Source organism: Abrus precatorius, unplaced genomic scaffold (genome assembly GCF_003935025.1).
Source record: "Abrus precatorius isolate BTA unplaced genomic scaffold, Abrus_2018 Scaffold10, whole genome shotgun sequence".
NCBI classification, from domain to species: Eukaryota; Viridiplantae; Streptophyta; class Magnoliopsida; order Fabales; family Fabaceae; genus Abrus; species Abrus precatorius.
The window spans coordinates 15,946,681-15,968,712 of NW_020874292.1; the positions used below are offsets into that span (position 1 = coordinate 15,946,681).

General features: G+C 29.8%; 1 protein-coding gene across 1 annotated transcript; it reads left to right on the forward strand.

The window, feature by feature from the left end:
• The first annotated feature begins 758 nt into the window (after positions 1–758).
• Positions 759–16,416, forward strand: LOC113850025 (F-box/LRR-repeat protein 3). Its single transcript, XM_027480333.1, is given in 3 exon segments — positions 759–1,032; positions 1,035–2,510; positions 16,232–16,416. Coding segments are annotated over 2 exon segments (1,404 nt in total). The 5' UTR covers positions 759–782; the 3' UTR covers positions 2,189–2,510; positions 16,232–16,416.
• Positions 16,417–22,032: the final 5,616 nt, after the last annotated feature.

Sequence of the window (22,032 nt, forward strand, 5' to 3'; positions counted from 1 at the left end):
CTAATTACATTTTTTTTTATTTCAGCCAAACGCTACTTAACATTTAAATAAAAATAAAATAAATATTCATTTTTTTCAGTTATAGTTAGCAAATCACAATATAAATATATTAAAAGTATATATAGAGTAATTCCTTTATATAAGTATTAAAGTTAAATACTTAAATTATTTAATAATTTTTTATATAATATAAATCTGACTAATTTAACCATTTGAATTGTTTTATGTTATTTTTATAATCATATATATAAATTTTATATAATTTAAATATTTATAAATATGTTATCTAAAATTTAATATTTAGTTATATTTTAAAAAAATATTACATGATGTATAAAGGTGAGAATGATAAAATATATGAGTGGTAAAATATTAAAACAAAATTAAACATGAATGTTCAAATTTAAATACAATTTAATAATTTGAAAATGGAACACATTTAAAGGTAAAATCAAGGACACAACCTAAAATATACACGTCTCTCATAAAAGAACTTTGATTTATTTGCTTCGTAAAAAATGCGGTGCTCATTTAGGGAGAATAAAGAAAAGAACTAATAAAAAAGAAATATTTTATAAATAAAATATGTGTAATTGATATGGATTTGAAAGGGAAGGACGTGGCTTACACGTCCTCGGCAACTGCGTCTAAGACTCTACCCAAAATCACTTGTCTTCTTGCCTAATAAACTCTCTCTCTCTCTCTCTTTCCTTTCCCTCTCTTAAAAAACCAGAACTTGTGGAGTTGTCGCTGGTGGTTCGACGGAACAGAGAGTGGGAGAGATGGAGGAGAGGCTTTACGATGAACTAATGCAAGAAATATTCCAGAGGCTTCCCTCAGCTTCATGTTGTTCTGTGCCCCTTGTGTGCAAGAGGTGGCTCCATCTCTACCGTTCTTCCAGAACATCCCTCACCCTTCGCCTCTCCCATCGCTCATGCCTCCTCCCTTCTCTCTCCTCTTTCCTCTCCCACCACACTTCTCTCTCTTCCCTCTCTCTCTCCCTCTCTCCCCCCTTCTCTCCCCCCCTCTCCCCCTTCTCCTCTCGGTCATCTCTTCCTCTTCTCCCAACCTTCTCGCTCTCAGCTTCATGGCCGGCCCCGTTTCTCTCTCCTCCCTCCTTTCTCTCTCCAACTCATGCCCCCGCCTGACATCCCTCTCTATCGCCCTCTCCAGGCCCATATTCCTCAAATGGCTCTTGTCCTTCCCTTGCTTGAAAGACTTGTCTATATCCTTGTGTTCTTATCATGATGGCGGTGGTTGTCTTCGCGAGGTGAATATGGAACATGGGGTGCTGGAAAGTGAATTTTTTGATGCGGAATTGGGGCTGGAGAGTCTTTGTTTGGTGGGTATTACTGGAGATGATAGGGGGTTTGGTTGGTTATGGAGGAGCTGTACGAAGCTCAAGAGGTTGAAGCTTCAGGGCTGTCAAGGTATTGGAGGCTCTTACTCCTCTTTTGTGAGGTGCTTGCAGGGTCTTCAAGAGGTGGAACTCAGAACATGTAGGAGTGTGGTTGATGGGGTTCTCTTGAAACTCGTGGAGCATTGCGATTCTTTGAATTCGCTTTTGGTTCATGATGGTGGTAGCAGAGAGGGGTTGCTACAGTTCTTTTCTCAATGCAGGTCTAAGATACTTAAACTTGATCTTCGTTTACCTTTGGACCTTAATAATGACCATCTTTCAGCTGTCGCCGGAAATTTCAGAGGCCTTTCGAGTCTTAGGCTTCAGAGTTGTTGTTTTGTCAATGGTGAGGGCCTTAAGGCTCTTGGGATGGCAATGAGTAATGGGCTTGAAGAATTGGCTCTGATTAATTGCGATGTGGTTGAAAGAGAACCTGGGCTGCTTGCCACTTTGGGGCAGCATTTGAGGCAATTGAGGAAACTAGACTTGTCACATAATGAAATGTTGCTTGACAAGGAGTTCATTTCCATGTTAGTTTCGTGCATTCATTTGATTGATTTGAGGGTGAGAGGGTGTAAAGGACTCACCAGTGTTGCTATGGTTTCCATGCTTAGGAGCTGCAAGCGCCTTGAAAATGTAGATATTATGCACTGTTTTGGGATTGAATCTGATGCTATTGAGCTGTTTGTTAAGAATTCTTCTCGTTTGAGGAGGATAGAGGTTGAGGGAAGCAAGGTTTCTGATGCTGCAAAAACATGGGCATCAAGTAAATTTATTGAAGTTGTTTGATTGGCTTGGTGGAAGGTTGAAAGAAGCAAGTGTATATTTCTTAAGTTTAAAATAAACAGGTATACTTCACACTTCACTCTGCTGATCACTGTATTTATTGTTACGTTCACGTGTCTGTAATTTATGTTTGGAAAATATGAAGAATATTTTCTTCTCTCTTACTCTTTCGATTTCATTTTGTGGGATCAATCAAATAATGTAACGTTTATATTTATCTACAAAAGGGTGGATGCTGAAAGAACCACCGTTCACGGTTCACACTCCTGATTACTCTATTTATTTTATTACATTCACGTTTCTATAAAGCGCCATTTATATTTATGTACGAAAATGAGACAAATACAACATGTTTTTAGGCCCATGCTCAGTTTCTGTTCTGTTGGAACTGGTTTGATATTGTGCGACTGATAGGCGAGTGTGTAAATATACAATATAATCCCTTTATGTTTCATTTTGGGTGTACAAGAACAAGTGGATTGGTGTGTGGTCCATAAAACTGATTTTGCTAACTCATTTATGCGTCCATAAAACTGACTATACCCACTGGCACGACGTCAGAAGACAGCTATATGGGTGGTGCATTATAAAGTATGGGGCTAACTTTAATTTAATTAAAAATTAAAGGTGGATGGTTAATTGCAACTGCAATTTAATGAAGAGTGGGAATCCAGCAATTTCTAAGTTGCAGTTTGATAGGGGAGGAATTGACATACTACTTTGATATGATATATATTGCACGAAAATGTAATGGGAAAGTAGGGATATTAGGTGGGGGAAATTGAACACTTGACAATTTATTTGCTGTGTGGATTTCAGGTGCACCATGCGCTTAGTTGTGTTGCATTTTGACCTATGTTGTATTTTGTTATCGGTTTTCAGAACGTGGAGGAAAATCCCAAGTGTGAATAACTTAGTTAGCATGGATAAAATGTGAAGTATAAGCATTAAATTTGAAATTGTTATGGAATTAAATTGCCTTCCATAGCCATTTAATGCTTGTTGAATTGTTCAAATTCAAACTTCAAGCTAGAGCTTAGAAAATTCATGCGCTCAAAAGTTGTTGTTTTAGTCACTATTGGAGGTTGGTTTTATCACTTTAAATGCCCTTTTTGTTTTTTGTTTTTTATTTTTCTCCTTTTGTTTTCTTATCCACCCTTTTCTTTTAGGTAGTTTGAAGGTGTAAGTTATTGGAGTAGCGTTCTTTTAAAGGTCGAGAGATTAAAATATTTGTTATTTTCAACTTTTCCCGCTACAGAACTTCAATTGGAATACAAGGCAATAACTTCGATATGATTGATTCGTGTCCATTGTCTATGAATTATGAGTTGTTTTCTGTAATTCCATTCATTCTAAGCTTTGCAAACAACAATTTTAGGTCGTTTTCCTTTTATTTTTTGTTTGGTTCATAATGAATGCTGCAAGGAAGCAAAACAGTACAAAAGGCTCATTTCCTATCGGCCCAAAAGTAAATAGAGTGTTAACCTAAGAGACGGATCTACCTAGCAATCATGTTTACACCCTTAAATTTTAGAAGGTCTATTATTAATATTTTGAAAATTTTTCCCAAAGCTTTTAAAAACAAATTTCTGAAATTAATTTTTAGGAAATTTATTTGAATAGATTTTGAAATTAAGTTTTCGAAAAAAATGCAATCCCTAAAATTGAACTTGCGTTTTCAGAAAAGAGAAAAAGAAATGATTTTGAGGTTATTTTAGAATAAAAAGTGTAAAGAAGGTTAAGATGGTGTTGTGTATTACTGTATTTATATAAAAAAAGAGGTGCAAAAACTGTTTGGGCCTTATTGGTTTCTCAATTTATCTCTTTTTCTGTCAAATGGCACTTTTTCTTCATGTGTTGCAATGAGTCAAAGACTCAAAAGGAAAATTGGTTATTCAATTTGGTTGCTCAACCATGCCGATGTTGAAATCTGGTTGAGAACAGTCTATTGTGGTTATGAAAGAGTTTTTTTTATTTATTTTGAGAGTTATTAATTAATGTAGGTAAAATTATACGTTTGGTCTTCTAATTTTAAATTTTTTTATTCTCTACCGTTTATTTTAGTCATTAAACTTTTATACATTCAATAAATTGGTCTTTCTTATTAGCTTCCCTTAACTTTGTTAACGTCAGTGTTGGATTGACTTAAATGTTGTTTCATTTTAATCTTTTAACTCAAGTCTGACAAGTTAGGCTTTTATTTGAGTTTTAAAATAATTTCAATATTCTGCAATAATGGATTGAAAATATGAAAGCCCATCTTGAAAATGAACTAAAGACAGTCATGACAATATCTGTACATTAATTTAGAAAACACTCATTAAAACATTTTGCCTATATTTCTTTATTCTTCTTTTTATTTTTTTTTATTATGTGTTCATGTAATGTATAATAAAAAATATATCACTTAAAATTAATACTTAAGCATTCAGTTTAGGCCAAAATTCTTATCAAATAAGTTTGTTTTTAGGAGGGAAGTAAATCTTTCTAAAAAAGTAGGCGAGGTTTCAAACTTGGTATTTTGTCCAAGTATTTTTTAAGTTAATATTTCTCTGTAAAGTGAAAATTGGACTAATTATATGACTTCAACAACTTGTCTAGAATTATCTTGTTTTATTTGATAGGATATAATTAATCTATCTTGCTAATTTGTATTTTTTTTTAGTAAGATTCACTTTTCTCTTAAATACAAATTTATGTGTATACATGAATTTTCAATGCTATGCATAAAACATAAATTCAATATAAGAACCAAAAAATGCAAAAAAAAAAAAGAATGGAAAATTTTTTTGATGGGAGGTGAGGATTTTGAAAGTGAGGAATGGACTTCCGAGGAGGACTTAGAGGAAAGAAGAAGGTGATGAGCTAGAAGACGGAGCTGATGATGACATGGAGGTTATTTAAGGTCTTGATAGCAGGAAAAAGAAAAACAATACAAATTATTGAGAAAAAGTTGAGAGGTTATGATTGCCTAAGTTTCATTATAGGGGAAAAGATGAACAGGAGAATATGTTGCTCATGGAAGAATGGTCTTATAGTGAAGCTACTAGGCCAAAAAATAGACTTCATAACTCTGGAGAATCGTTTAAAACAACTATGGTTAAGGAAGGAAGCTTTAACTCTAATTGTTTTGGGTTTTGACTGCTTCCTTATTAAGCTCACTAACAAGGATGACCTCTCTACTGCCTTATCTAATGGACCTTGGCTCATTTATGATCATTATTTGGTCATTAGGGAGTGAGTGCCTAATTTCCATCTCTCCGTTGAGACTATTGACCAAGTTACTCTATGGGTGAGAATATTAGGACTTCTGATTGAGTAGTATGACCTTGCTATTGTTTTGAAATGATTTGTAATATCATTTTTGTCTTATTTTTAAATGTTTCAATATGGTTTGCTCAACTTTAAACATCTTTAAGCAACCATATTTTCCTGGGTTTTAAGAACTTTCGCGAAATTTCATTTGTTTTAGTTTTGAATTTTTTAGGCATCACTTGCTCCAACTTTTAAATGTTTTGGTATAGTTTGCCCTTACTTTGAGAAACTTTGAAGAATCACATTTGAATCAATTTTGAACTGATTTAGGACCATATATGGCTTATTTTTAAAATGTTTTAGACATTGTTTGCTCTAGATTTTAAATGTCTTCAAATCGTTTGCCCCTTCTTTGAACAATTTTGGGTAATCACATTTGTATCAATTTTAAATTCATTTGTAACATCGTATTGTCTCGTATATTTATTTTCCTTAATTTAGACATTAGGATTACACTAGTTCTAATCCATCTCATTTCATTTAGTTTTGAAATTTTAGGGCGACATTTGCCTCAACATTTTAATATTTTAGGCATCGTCCTCCCTTATTTAGAGCTATTTTGAGTAATTACCTTCATATTTATTCATTTTAGACATATGTTTGTTCCATATTTGAAGTATCTTGGACATTGCATACTTTATTTTGAATTATTTTGAGTATCAAAGTTTGATTTTTAGAAATATCAATTGATTTACTTTTCAATATTTTTTAAGCATCTCTTGCCTTAACTTTGAACCAATTTGAATTATCAAGTTTATCCTCATTTTGAAATGTTTCAAGCATCTTTTGTCTCAAATTTGAGCATTATTTTGTTTATGACATTTTCAAACATCCTGGGCATTGTTTGCCTAAATTTTGTGTAGCTTTAGGCAATTTCATTTGTCGTACTTTTAAACTATTTGGACATCATGTTTGCTGATTGTGTTTCTAAAATATTCTAAACATTATTTGCCCTATGATTGTTTTGTGAGTATCTTTGAGTAATCACATTTGTCTTATTTTTTTAACTGATTTAGGACATTATATTTGTCATTTTGTTTTTTTGAAATATTTCAAACATTGTTTGCCCCTTGCTTTGAGCTTTTTTGGACAATCATGTTTACCTCAATTTTGAACCTAATATGAGACATGTTCGTTCCTGTTTAAACACTTCAAGTATCATTTGCTCAACTTTGAGTATTTTTAGATTATCACATTTTTAGTTTTTACTTCTTTTCAAACATCTTGTTTACCCCATTTTTAATGCTCGACCATTATTTGCCATATTTTGAATTATCTAAGACATCAAATTTGCTCTAATTTTGTTTTTATCAATTTGAGGTATAATGTTTGTCCCCCCTTTCAATTGCTTGGAGTTAAAGCATTTTTCTTGATCTTTGAGTTGATTTCATGATATCATTTCGTCTCTTTTTTAAGAAAGTTTGCAGTTCACTATGCCAAAAAGCACAAATTTGGATAGCAGTTTTTACTAACCGTTTTGTATAAGATAGTAAGAGAGCGGTTAGCGTTGAACCGCTATCTAATATACCTTTTTAAGAGCAGTTTATCTGAAACCGCTCTCTATTATACACTTATAAGAGCGATTTATCTGGAACTGCTTTCTAAAGTTAACTTGGAGAGCGGTTATTAAATAATCGCTATCAAAAATTTGATATTTTAGTTAGCAAACTACTCTCTAAAGTTAACTTGGAGAGCAGTTATTAAATAACCATTATCAAAAAGTCGATATTTTAGTTAACGGTTGACACGTGAAACCACTCTGAGAAGTGTAGATCTTAACCGTTCTCTAAAGTTATATTTCAAATTAAACCCTAACCCTCAAAACTGCTCATCCCTGTTCTTGAGCCTATTCGATAACTCTAAATTTCTCTTTGGTCATTGTGTTACATATTTCCACCACCATCTACACCGTTGATATTACATTCGCACTCTCAAGGTATATTCATCATCATCTATGTGTTGTCTAAAGTTACATTACTAAGATGCACTTTTTTTTTGCTTGTGTTGAATAGTTACAAGCGTCCCCTTGTTGATCCTTGACTTCAGGTGAACTATGACTAAATTAGTAGAACTACATTGCTTTGAGGTTAATGAGATTGTATATTTTTGTATTTTTGTTAAACTTGTTATATGTATTTTTTGAGTAACGTTGCTTGAGAAAGGACATGGATTTTATTTTATTTTTTTATGTAGTAAAAGCTTTAATTCAAAATGTGGAACTTTAGGTTAGGTAATTTCTGTTATTGTTAGTTTGGTTATTTAGGATTTTTTGAACATTATATTTGTAGACTGGTTTTATGTAATGCAGGTGATTATTCTAAAAATGCATTTGATTGTTCTAGAAATTGATGTTGCCAAATTAAAACCTTAGGTTATTTCTATTGTGTTTTTTTATTGTTCCAATATATGTGTCTGCCCGATTATGTGAAATTGCTTTGTGTGCTATAAATGAAATTGATGTTAGGTACCTAAGTTATACAAAATAGATATTTGCTAACTACAATATAAATGGCAGAACATGTGAATGCACATTATTGTTATGTTTTATCTATTTTTTTATAAGTTTGCTATATGTTTTGTTATTTGATAAAAGACATAAACTCATTGTACATTGTTATGCCTTATGAAATGCTATGAATGCATGAAAATTGTTAGTGATTGTACTTTGAAATTATTAATTAAAATATGAAATTGAGTGAAATCTTAGTTTCTCATTTGAGATTCAAAATAACAATTGAATAAATCATTATTTTTAATCTCAAATTATCAAAGTTGGACAATTTGTGAACAAAGTTTTACATTCATTGGTTAGCAAATACTTCTGATAATGTTGTATATTATACTTGATAAAATTTTGGTGTGGAGCATTTCTCATTGTTTCTTGATGCATGCTTGATTGAGGTAAATAGTTTTATATTTAAGTTGTGTACTAGGAGACTAATGCAAAATGCTATCAAAATTTTGCCAAGTGTAAAATACAAGATTTAAGCAGCAATTATTAATTAAAGCATGAAAAATTTTATTCTCAAATAGGATAGGGCCTTACCATGTGAGACTTAATAAGACATTGACAAATGTAATTATTATAACCGTAGTTCGAGCAAATATAGATCAAAGTTGGATGGTAGCTAATCGTTTGACTGAAGAATATGAAGATAGAGTGAAGGAGTTTATTAGATTTGCAATTAAGCATGCTACATATGTTAACTTTATTCCCTGTCTTTGTTGGTGTTGTTTGAATATGATGCAAGTAAATATAAAAGAATTGAAGGAACATCTAATATGCAATGAGATTGACAAAAAACATACTTGTTGGACAAAACACGGTGAGATATAAGGTGGAAGTACATCATATAACATGAAATTCAATCTCTATTACTCAGAGACATTAAGAAAAGATAAGAGTGATCATGTTGAAAACATTACAAATGTTGCTGAAGAAGATCTTAGAGATTGTCCAAAAATGTTTGAGAGGCTAAAAGATGATGTAGAAACACCATTATACAATTGTCACAACTGGACAGTCGCATTGGTACGGCGAATACGTGTTTAAGAAAAATATCTTTTTGGAATAAAAAATATTTTCTAAAAAATCAAAAAAGTTGTCATCAAAGTTTATTTTAAGAAAACTTTGAAAAAACTTTTAAAATAATATGATCTTCAAAAATGAATTCGGAGTCATTTACGTGTAGGGAAGATATTAGTACCTTATAACATCCATTTAAAAATAGTTATCTTAAATTAATTGTGCAAATTCATTTTAATTTTAAAAAATATTTATTTAACCCCTAAATAATAGTTATTTTTATTTTTATTTTAGAAGAACAAAAATTATTATTGAAATGTTAATCAGTATCTTAAAAGAGAAATTTTATTTTTTTTACTTGACGAGTCTGATTTCTGCTCTTACGTATCTCCAGGTGTAATTAGAAACTCAAAGTCACGTAGTTTTATATTAAAAATCATGAAGTTTGTTGATTAAAAGAAATTTTAGTAAAATAAAGTTTATTTTGAGATTAAAATGATTTTTCTAAGTATAATATTTAGGATACAAGATAACGCATTTATACATGTATCCTATGAGAAACAATACTGAAGGTGAAGGAAGATCACACAACTATATTGCAAATCGTTTAATTTTTTTTAATAATAAAAAAAGATTATAGTTTGTAAATGAGAAAAAGTTTGAATTTAAAAATTTATATTGAAAGAAAATTTAAGATAGTATAAGTTACATAAACCCTCATAATTTAATAGATAATCGAAGGCAATATAAATTGCACATTGATATTGTAGAAATTTGTATAAATAAGTAAAGAAATGTTTAGTTGTTTAATTTATCAAAATTAGAAATATGACTTAAGAAAATATGAAATTAATTTCATTTTAATAAAAGACATAAATCTATTTGAATTGATTAAAGAAGAGATTTATTTAATATAAAGATTAAAATTTTATTTGATAAATTTATATTGCATAGGACCCAAGGTAATGTTGGTATACAAAAGTCTTTACGATTTAAAGCGTATAAAGGTAGAAATACTACATAATAACACTATAAATCGTTGCATTAGTATGATAAAAGTGTTTTAATTTAATTAAATAAATGAATTATTCTTTACAATAAAGAAATAGAGAAATATTTTCAATTAAATGATACATTTTAATTAAATAAAAACAATTATATAGTTGATTAATTTTATAAGTTAGATTTAATTTTTATATGAATTGATGGTATATAAAACCTAAGTTAACATTGGTATACATAAGTTTTGACAATTTATAATGCATAAAAGTAGAGTCGCTACATATTAGCATTATAAATTATTCCATTAATAAAACAAAGATTTAAATTAGTTAGTTGATTAGTAAGTCAATAATTAGAGAAGAAACATATTTTGATTGATTATTAAGATAATAATTTAATTAATTAAAGACAACATATAATAATTAATATTGTATAAAGCCTAGATAATGTAAGTATATATAGAGTTTTATCAATTTATAATACATGATGATAGAGAAGCTACACATTAGTATTATAAATTGATAGTATTATATTATTTATTGATTATATTAAAGGAAGTAAATCAAAAATTTAAATTTAAATTACATCAATACTCTACAAATATACAATAAATAAAAAAATTATATTAAAAAGTAAATAATCAAAATAATAATTAAACATAAATAATAGAATAATATAAAAAATATTAAGAAGAATTTATTGTTAATATTAAAATAAAATAAATTTTACAAATAAAAATACAATTCACATATAATATGATAAAAAATTATATTATGTTTAATCAATTTTAATGATTTTTTATCATAATTGTTCTAATTATCATTGCTTAAAAAATATAAATGAAATATGAAGATTTAAAATAAAAGGTATTTTATTTAAAGTAAAATAGAATAAATAAAATTAGATAGTAAATAAGTAAAATTATAAGGCTAGAGAAAAAAAAGAAAGAAAGAAAAATATAGAGAGGCCCAAACAATAAAAAGAAAGAAAGAAAAAACATTAAGCTTAACCGATAAAAAATACCTAATAACTAAACAGAAGATGAAAAATAAAAAAAATAAAATAATTGAATTAAGAAAAAGTAAGTCAAATAAAGTATAATAGCTTAGATGTAGGTGCATATGTAGAGCTCAAGTTGCATGTTTTATATTGTCTAATCAAATCAAATATAATAAAATAATAGTAAATATTAATAAACATTAGAAAAATAATAAAAATGTAATGAAAGGGATGATTACAGTACACACAATGCCCACATCTTATACATATATCAATTCAAATTCAACAGATTAAATCATAATATTCCATTAAAAAAAAAGAAAAAAAAGTGATTTAGTATGTCTTTTGTTCAGGGCATACATCTATATAGAGTAAGTAAGAAAACAACCGAGAAGAAATAAGCTTACGCAAAGCAAGTTTAAAAAAAAAAAAGAACCGAGGAAGAAGAAATAAGTTTGCCCATAGTAAGTTTTAAAAAAACAACCAAAGAAGAAGGAATAAACTTACTGATATAACGATTCGAACGGTGGGGTAGTGATTAATTGTATACTATCTTTCCTTCCTTTTTATTTTCTTCTTCTCCTCTCTTATTTTTTGCATTTGTTTTTTTTATATTGTATTCTCTTTTTCAAACTTTTTTTGTATTCTTCTTTCGCTTTGTTATCTTGATCTTCAAAACTTTTTCTTAGAAGTTTTCTCCTTTGTTTTTTTGTTTCCCCCCTTTTTCTCTAGATTTTTTTTACTTGTGTATTTATATGGGTCGTTTAGGGTTTTTACAAAATGCCAAAAGCCGTACGTTTTTCCTTTTTCGTGCTTAAATTGGTTTTTGATATTGGGGTATAAGCTTGTATAGAGCAAGTTTTTGTTTTCGGGAACCAATCTTTTTTTTTTAAAAAATTCCATTTTTCTATAAAATATTTTTATTATTTTATTTTTATATATTTTAAAAAAATTGGAGATAAAAATTGGTTTTTACAACAATGGATGCAGAAAGTTCACAAGATTGAGTTCTGTATTAAAGCTTTATAACTTAAAAGCCTCAAATATATTGACAGATAAAAGCTTCATTTATTAAATGAGATGCTAACAGAGGATAATGTGCTATATACAAGAACATATGATGCTAAACAAATACTTGCTTCCATTGGATTGATGAATCCACATTTTATTGGATTTTTACTTGTTATTTTAATGTTTCTTAATAGAAAAAAGTAAACTTAGGGTTGTAAATAACATAAAAATATCATTTTGGTCAATTTATAATAGATTTCTTAATTTTAGGTTAATTTACATTAATTTACATAGATATAGTTTGTAATTTTGATCATTTGAATAATTGTGCAGGAGTTTCTAGACTTTTTCCATGGATTTTTAGCATTTGAGAAAGTTTGAGGTGAAAGTGATCACTTTGGAGTCTATAGTGAACACTACAGCAAGCTTGTTCCAGAAAGGTAGACCAGAGTGATCACTATGAACCTATAGTAACAACTCCAGAAAGGCCAAAAAGTACAAGATCCTGCGCGTAGCTACTATGGAACCATAGTAGACACTCTGGAGCAGCCAAAGTTATCACTCTGATGCCAAAGTGACAACTCCAGAGAGGGCAAAAACACAGGACCTGCGCGTAAACACTATGAAGCGAGAGTAACCACTTTGGGACGTTGCGCGTTATTACTATGAAGCCAAAGTGATAACTCCAAAGAGGCCAAAATCACAGACCTTGCGCGTTATCACTATGGAATGTGCGTAATCACTTTGGAACGTTGCGCGTTATCACTATGAAACCATAGTTGTCACTTTGGGCAAAAATTTCTGCACTATAAATAGAATTTGAGAAATTAGGGTACAAAAAAAAACTTTTTTACATTTTCCTTAGATTCTTTTGTCACTTTGGGAGCATTTTGTAGAGCCTAGGATCTTTGGGTGACAGCCAGGGGTTCATTATAGGTTTTTAATTTCCAATTTCCCTTTGATTCTCATTGATTTTACATTGATGTTGCTTACGTTTCTGCATTTCCTTCTTTCATTTGTGAAGCCCATCCATATGGAGGGCTAAATTTTCTTGTAATTCCTAGTCAACTCACATGGTTTTTGAATTCTTGGGTTTAATGGCAATATTACTTTTTATTTCCTTGGATTTATTAACCCTAATCTCTGAATGAAATGAAATTTGCATGAGGGGAACATTGCTTAATGAACCCTAAATTACCCAAACAAAATTCTAATCCAAAATTGCTTAATTTTGATTAATCTTTGAGATTGCTTAATCTTAGGGATAGAGATTGGAGCCCATTAAGATGCTTAATTTTAATTGGGATGCTAAAGTTAATTTTCGCTTTTAGATTAACTTAATTCAAGGGAAAAATAGGGGATTATTGAATCATTTGGAAGAATAGTGATAGAACTCATTGATTGACTAGGGATTACTCTTCTTAATTGATTGAATTTTACTAGTTTACATTTTGCTCTTGATTAAAATCTGGAAATTGACAAACCTCCCCCCAATTTACTTGCTTTAAAATATATGTTTACACTTGTTCGATGTATGTTCCCAACCAAAAATTCCTTGGAGACAACTTAGGACAACACCCTAGTATTGCATACATTTCTTTGCATATTTAATGAGGATTAACGACAATCTTTGTGCATAACGAGTAGCAAAATACCGCATCATCATGGATTGACCCATGAGAAGATACATATTTGTCCTAATGACTGCATTTTGTTTCAAAACGAGTATGCATCACAAAGTTAATGTACAAAGTGTAATGAGTCATTATACTTAAAGAACGAATCTATACTTGCCAAAGTTGTGTGGTATTTTTTAGTAATACCCATATTAAGACACTTATTTTGTAGTTAAAAAAAATGCAAAGTAGATGACTTAACATACTAAAGGCAAAATTAGGGATGAGAAGCTTAAACATCTAGCAGATTCTCTTCAGTGAAAATTTTTTGATGATGAATATGAAGACTTTGCAGTAGAAACAAGGAATATACAATTGATGGAATGAATCCTCATGAGATGCAAAGTAGCACCCATAGTACATGACTTGTGATTTTAATAATGTGTAACCTACCTCGATGAAAAAATGAATCTATACTTAAAGAACCTACTTAAAGAACGAATCTATACTTGCCAAAGTTGTGTGGTATTTTTTAGTAATACCCAGATTAAGACACTTATTTTGTAGTTTAAAAAAATGCAAAGTAGATGACTTAGCATACTAAAGGAAAAATTAGAGATGAGAAGCTTCGACATCTAGCATATTCTCTTCAGTGAAAATTTTTTGATGATGAATATGAAGACTTTGCAGTAGAAACAAGGAATATACAACTGATGGAATGAATCCTCATGAGATGCAAAGTAGCACCCATAGTACATGACTTGTGATTTTAATAATGTGTAACCTACCTCGATGGCTTTGCATAAATCAGAAATATATGATGCTTTCTTTCGTAATCTATGGTCCTAAACAACCTAGAAATGATATCGATGTGTACTTGTCTCCTTTAATTGAAGATTTGAAGTTGTTGTGGGAAATTGGCATAGAAGTATCTGACGAATTTAGAGATTAGTCTTTCACGCTCAAGGCAATTATATATGGTACAATTAATGATTTTCCTGCTTATAGAATCTATCCGATTATAGCATAAAAGGTTAATGTGCATGTCCAATATGTTTTGGAAAAACAATAATTCAGACTTGAACACTGTCACAAGAATGTTTTCATAGGGTATCATATGTAGTTGCCACAAAGTCATCCTTTCAAAAAAAAAAAATTGCTGGAAGTTGTGAAAAACGACAATGTCCTTATTTGAAAAAAGGAGAACAAATCTTTGAAGAGGTTAAGCATATCATAAATGCTTTTGGAAAATCATTTGCCAAAAAAATTTCAACTATAGGTTGGAAGATGCCAATTTTCTTTGAGTTACCTTATTGTAAATTATTACACATAAGACACTTTGCTGATGTTATGCATGTTGAAAATGTTTGTGAAAGTATTGTTTGTATGTTATTGAACATCGTAGGAAAATAAAAAGGATGACATTAATGCAAGACTCTTGGTAAAGCTAGGAATATGATCTGATTTGGCACCAGTGAAAAAAGAAAAACACATTTTTACCATCAATAGCATATTTCTAGAAATGAGAAATGTGCTTTTTGTGAGGCTCTTTATTCAATTAAGGTTCCCGAGGGGTATTCATCAAACATAAAAAGTCTCGTAACATTGAAGGACCTAAAGTTAAAAGAATTGAAGTCTCATGATTGTCATATCTTAATGGATAATTTGATTTCTATTATTATATGGTCTATTCTACCAAAAAAATTCACATGGCAATCACCAAGCTTTATTTTTTCTTCAAGGCAATGTGTAGCAAAGTGGTTGATCTTGCAAGATTACTAGTTTTGCAAAACTACATATCTAAAACTTTATGTGAGCTTGAAAGGTATTTTCTACCTTCTTTCTTTGATATTAGGTTTATTTGACCATTCACTTGGTTGAAGAGAAAATTGTGTGGCCTTGCATATATGAGATGAATATATCTAGTTGAAAGATATATGAAGATTTTTAAAGGGTATGTAAAGAATAGAAGCTGACTAGAGGGGTGCTGAACGATATTTAGTTGAAGAAGTTATTGAGTTTTGCAATGAACACTCGTTAAAGGTGGAATCAATTGGTCTTCCAAAATTGCATTACACAGGAATGATTATAGGAGAAGGAAGCACTGGTGGTTAACAAATAGAAGCACTTGTGCGTTTTACAAAACACCCCTGAAATAAAATCTTTTATAATAGACTAAACCCTCATTTGGTCCCTAAGAGAGTTTATGTCTTGCATTTTAGTCCCTGAAAAATTAAAAATGTCACATTAGTCCTTGACTTTCATCTTTATCGGTCATTTAAGTCCTTAGATCCAGAAGTCGTTAATACACAGTAACAGAATACTGACATGTCATGTTAAGTGACACGTGTCATTGCTTATTTGGCAAAGTGACACTGACGTGTCACATGTCATTGATTACGTGACAAAAATAACGTTATATGTGGTATAATATATGTTTTTGTTACATTTTATTACTTGAAATTATAACTCATCGGACTTTTTAGTCCCTGAGATTATAACTTGTTGCTTTCTGGGTTTGTTTTGTTTTTATCTTCATAGGTTTCCTTCACATCCTCTTTAGCTTCTTCTTATGAGAATGTGATTACACACTTTTCTTCTTTAGCGGCCACAAAACTAGTTTCTATTGGTTCTCCTTCACAAATGCTATCATCTTTGGTTTGTATACCTAGTTCTTTTTTTTCTCCCTCTTATTCTTCATCTTGTTTCATTTCAATGTGTTGATCTTTCTTACCACTTCTTTCTTCTTCTTCTTCTTCTTCTTATTTGTCTTTGTGAACAGGTGATTCCTACAAATGATTAGCCAAAGCTGCTATTTTGACAAATTAGATCTACACCTCATCAATAAAAGAGCATTCTTTGGAGGATTACATATGCTAACTCTTACTTTCTCTTCTTCTTCTCCTCCTACCAACTCAATCCCTCTTCCCTTCCCTTCCCTTTCTTGCAAACCATCTTGCAAATATAGCTTCACATGAACCTTCTTTATTGTTTCCTCTACCAGATCCTCTTTCAACAGAACCTCCACCATCCTTCTCCTCTTTCTTTCTCATAGGGATTAAAATGCTCGTTCGTGACAATTTTAGGAACTAAAATGCTTGTCCATGACAATTTCGGAGACTAAAATGCTCGACAAGTTATAATCTCAATGACTAAAATAAAATGAAAACATATGTTATCCACATATGACGTTGTTTTTGTCAAGTAATCAATGACACGTGTCACTTAACGTGATACGTCAGCATCGTTTTGCCACATAAGCAATGACACATGTCACTCAATGTGACATGTCAACATTCTATTATTATGTATTAACAACGTCTGGTCTAGGGACTTAAATGCCCAATGGAGATAAAAGTCAGGGACTAATGTGACATTTTTAATTTTAGGGACTAAAATGCAAGACAAACTCTCTTGGGGAACAAAATGAAGGTTTAGTCTTTTATAATAATGCACAAAAAAATACTGAAGCATAAAATCCTAATAATGGTAAGGATTGGATTACAAAAGAACATAACCAGAGATTTAAATTCATGGCTAAAAGAGCATGTTTATGAGCAATTGATAAAGAATAACAATTTTGTTACAAAGAAGATTCGATGGTTATTAAAAAAGTCCTTGTTTTGATGCATTTTCATACATTTCTTACTTAATCAATAGGTTCACCGTTTAGACAAAAAAGCATGAGGACCAAAGTACAATGCAAAATAGTGGGATAACTCTTGTTGTTTAATTACTACATATTTCTAGTGCAAAGAATAGAAATCTCATTTATGCCAATATGTCATACTTTGTAGTCATTGAACACATGAGAATTGAATTATACAAAGTTTTGAATTGATAACTTGGGCTTTATAAGAGTCGTTTTAAGAGGGTGGGTTATCAAAATGACTTGTTTATCCTTGCATCACAGTCTCAACAAGTATTCTATGTCCCAGATCCTATTGGCAAGTCATGGTCAATTGTCTTGCTGTCTAATAATACTAATGGCGAATTTATGGAAGAAGAAGTTAATGTTGAGAATGATCCTTTGAGAAGTGTAGAACATATGTCAACTGCAGATACAGTGTAATAGATGATTGAGACTTTTATGCAAACATGATCATGAAGAGGGTATTTGGTTAAATCCCTTATTTCATTCCATAAAAGGTCATAGGAAATTTAGTAAGGTCCCTAAGAAAAGAAAAAAGGTGCACAAATCAATTTGAACTTAGTAGTTTATTTTTTTATGAATCAAGTTTACTATAATGTCATTATTTACTACAAACAATTTTCATTCTTGTAGAGATGACTTCTTTAGATAACATTGAAAGAGGTTCCTTTTTTAAGTCCGAAGAATTGAAGAAGAAAAACACTCGGGGAATAACAAAACTAAAGGCCATTAGCAAATCAAAGAAGTTAGGAAAAAAGTTACAGGTAATTTGAACCTTCACCAATACCTTTATGTGTCTTTTAAATTTATATTATTAATTTAAATATGTCTCATCACTTATAACATTTTGCAGTTAGATGAAATTTTACAGGGCAACTCATTGACCTTAACATATCAAAATTTGGACTTTTTATTAGATTTGTTACTAGAAGTACAATGCCGATTAGTTATTTTGATTAGACAAATGTGCTTACTAATCTTAAGGAACATATATGGGAGCAAGTATAGCTAAACCTCAATTCTTTCAGTATTTGTATATTGTTGTACGCGGATAATCGCTCTATAAACTATACTTTTGAAAGTAGTTTTGTGCAGAACCGTTCTCTAATATCAACATTTGAGAGCAGTTAAATAACCTCTCTTTTAGTGTAAGACATTGGATAGCGCAAGATTTTAGAACACTTATAAACACTCTTTAAGTTCAAATGAAACCGCTCTTACATCTCTTTTCTGGCGTAGTGATTGTTTGCCCTAACTAAGGGTTTCTTTGGACACTTGCACTTTTCCTATTTTTTAGTTTACTTGAGATATTATTTTGATCCTTTTTTGAATGTTTTAAGTGTTTTATTTTTTGTTAATTTTGAGTGTTTTGAGTAATTGCATTTGTAGGGTCCGAGTTGATTTAGGATATCATGTTATCCTAATTTATTATTTTGAACCTTTATAATGAGAGTTTCTTTTTTGTAATTTTTTTATTATTTGCAAATATGTCATGTGACTTTAAAAACATCGTGTACATGGAAATAAAACATTAATATATTTTTAAAAAATATAATGCTATTGAAACGGTGAGAAAGATGAAAAATGACAACTTAATTAGTCATGTTTTATAAGAATATCACATAGATGAAAATACATGATTTGCTATTTTTCTTTGCAATATGTGGATATTAAAGATACTACTATGTTTATATGCAAAGAAAGATTATTGCTTACGTTCAAAAATCTTAACAAACTAATTAATTACGTTTTGTAAAAAAAAATTGACATTCTTAAAGAGACAAATAGAGAAAAGGCTTATTTATGAATGTATTTATCTACAAAAAATTTCATTTTTGAATCATAAATATTAATAAAAGAATTTTATTCTTTTAAATGGTGCAAATAATAGGATGCGTCTTTGAACCGTGTGAGGTATGTGTGTTTGCATTATCAAAAAGTGAGAGAGAAAACCAAAATGTGGAAAGAGTGCCCCTACGAACTTGTTCATTATTTTCCATGGCTGTGCTTGTGCTACCAATCTAACTTTGTTTCTTGTTACAGACCCATTTTCATTAAACTTGTTTTTGAATGTCCATTTTGTGTCAATAATGATACTACGTTGAGAACAAGTTATCAAATGCTTTAATTAACCAGATTAAAGAAAGGTAATGTTTTTTATTTTCGGTCTTTGCAAGTATACCCCCGCAGTAGAATAGAATAAGTTCACTGTGTGCCAAATAATGTATGTTCATGAGAGAACGTATTGTCAGAATTGAGCTTATGAAAATTTTAACTGCCCAATTGATCATAGGAAATAGACATTTTGAAATACTTCAAATTTTAAAATGAGTTAAAGAAAAAAAAATCAAAACTAAGTCCAATAGCTCATTTATTAGAACAAGTTCATATTCAAACTTAAATAATTATTTAAACATTTATTTTGGCTAGATTTAGATTTCCACCTTTTATTAGGAATATTTTGTTGGAAAAATGTAATTAAAGAATATGATTTTTATAATGTGTGTCCAAGGCACATAATAAAAAAATAATAATAAAGTTTTATTGGAAATTATAGCATTTTATTTCACCAGCGCATGGAGTCTTATGATATTTTGTAATTTCAAATAAAATATTACTATATATAAGTTCTTTTTATATTTCATTAAACAAATGTTAGAAAAACGGATAAAAATTAATCTTAAGAATGTTAATTTTTAAAAAAACATTTTTAAATCATTCATACTAAGATTCTCTTTGGTAAAACTAGTTAAAAATTATATAACTTAGTCGATAGACTTATAACTGAAAACTTATGCTTTTATAAGTAGTTGATTGAATTAGAGTTGTTTGGTAATTAGTTTAAATATATTAAATAATTGAAATAGATATGTAAAATACAAGAATTAAATGAGAAAAATATTTAAGATTTGTAATTTATATAAAAGGATAAGGACAAATTAGAGATAAAATTATTATTAACTTTAAGCTATAAGTTTAATACTTCAATAACCTTTTTAATTTATAATTTTTTTCTATTTTCTTTTGTTCTCAGACAACTTTATAAGCTAACTTTTTAAAATAAAATAAACCATAAACTTTTAAATAAGTTATAAGTTTATGTTACCAAACACAACCTAAACATAGAAATCTAACATTCTCAACTTAGAATTTTTAAAGAATACTTCTATTAATACCTTCTTACTAAAATAACAATTTTTATTAGATTAAAGACATAAACGAGGATTTCAAAATATAATAATAATAATAATAATAATTATTATTATTATTATTATTATTATTATTATTATTACGTACACCTGCGCATTTTATGATCAATAAACAAGTTGATTCAATTTTATGGAACAAATGTATTAAAATAAAGGAACATTGAATGGGGATTTTGGATCAACATCATCGCGAAAACAAAGGGTTACATTGATTCAAAATTTGTACTTGCTTTGATGGAGGTGGTGGAACAACCACAGTTGCTTGGAAGATTTCTTTAACAGTGGATCGATTACCCTTTTTATTTTGAGGTTGGGACAAGCTTAGAGTATCGCAATTCTACAACTCATTTCATATTCTTTTGGTCCACACTTGAATTGTGAGCTAAAAGATACTTTATTAATGAGAGAATGAGGGTATGCATATGATGAATGAATACAACTTGTTTGGTATTCTGAGCCACTGGAAGTCCAATGATCGATCATTTAATAACATTCCAATCCTGACGCATGGGGCGGCGGGGAGGGTCCTAATAATTCAGCTTTGGTCGGTCTGAAAAGGATTGTTTCTTTGCAATGTTGTGCCACTTTTTGTTTAATGCATGCAAATGCAAATGCAAATTATCACTAAATGACAATAAAAAGCACCCAAAATGAGCTCATAGGTGCGTGTAATCTGAATGAAACAGTTTTATGTTGGAAAGTAGAGAACCCAATCCTTTGAAGTTAATGTTCCAAAACAGACAAACTCATCCACATCAGCGCATCAAAATATAATAAGATCATAAAATTAAGTTTTATTATTCAAAATTCAAAATTTAATACGGTATGTAAGATCGCATAAAAGTTTATAAACACAAAACAGTTATTAAATTTATGTTTATGGAAGATCAAATTAACCATATCAAAGGAATTTCATAACTATTTAATGTATATTTAGAAGACTATGATGTAACAAAAATAATTAGTAATTTTTATAGTATTTTATAAATTAAGAGAGCATTTTATATTCTTTTAAACGTAAAATAATTATTCTAGTTAATTTTATACTAATCAATAATGAAATTAATAATTTATTTAAAAAAGATATAAAAATTTTAATCTAAAAAATATTTAATAAATCACAACCGTTAATTTAAAATAAATATACAATACTCTCTTCAGCTTATAGTACTTTTAACAAGTATTTAATTAAAAATTAATTAACAATATACTTGGGTTACTAAACAACTACATCGTCATAAATTATTTACATAATTCTTGATTTGAGAAAATAAATAAATTAATCACATAACTTGATTTGTTATTTTTTCACCTATAAGAAGTATTAAACATAATACGTAGTTTTTTGCAAAAGATTTTCTAGGGAGCCAATACAGGCTAGGTTCTCAGTTAAACCATTTTTCATTCTCATGAGAGCATATTTCGCACCTCTGCATGTCCAATATCTGTTGCTAGTTCCAATGCTAGTACAAGGTTCAAACAGTTCATCTCACACACATTATCTCTGGAGTTCCTGT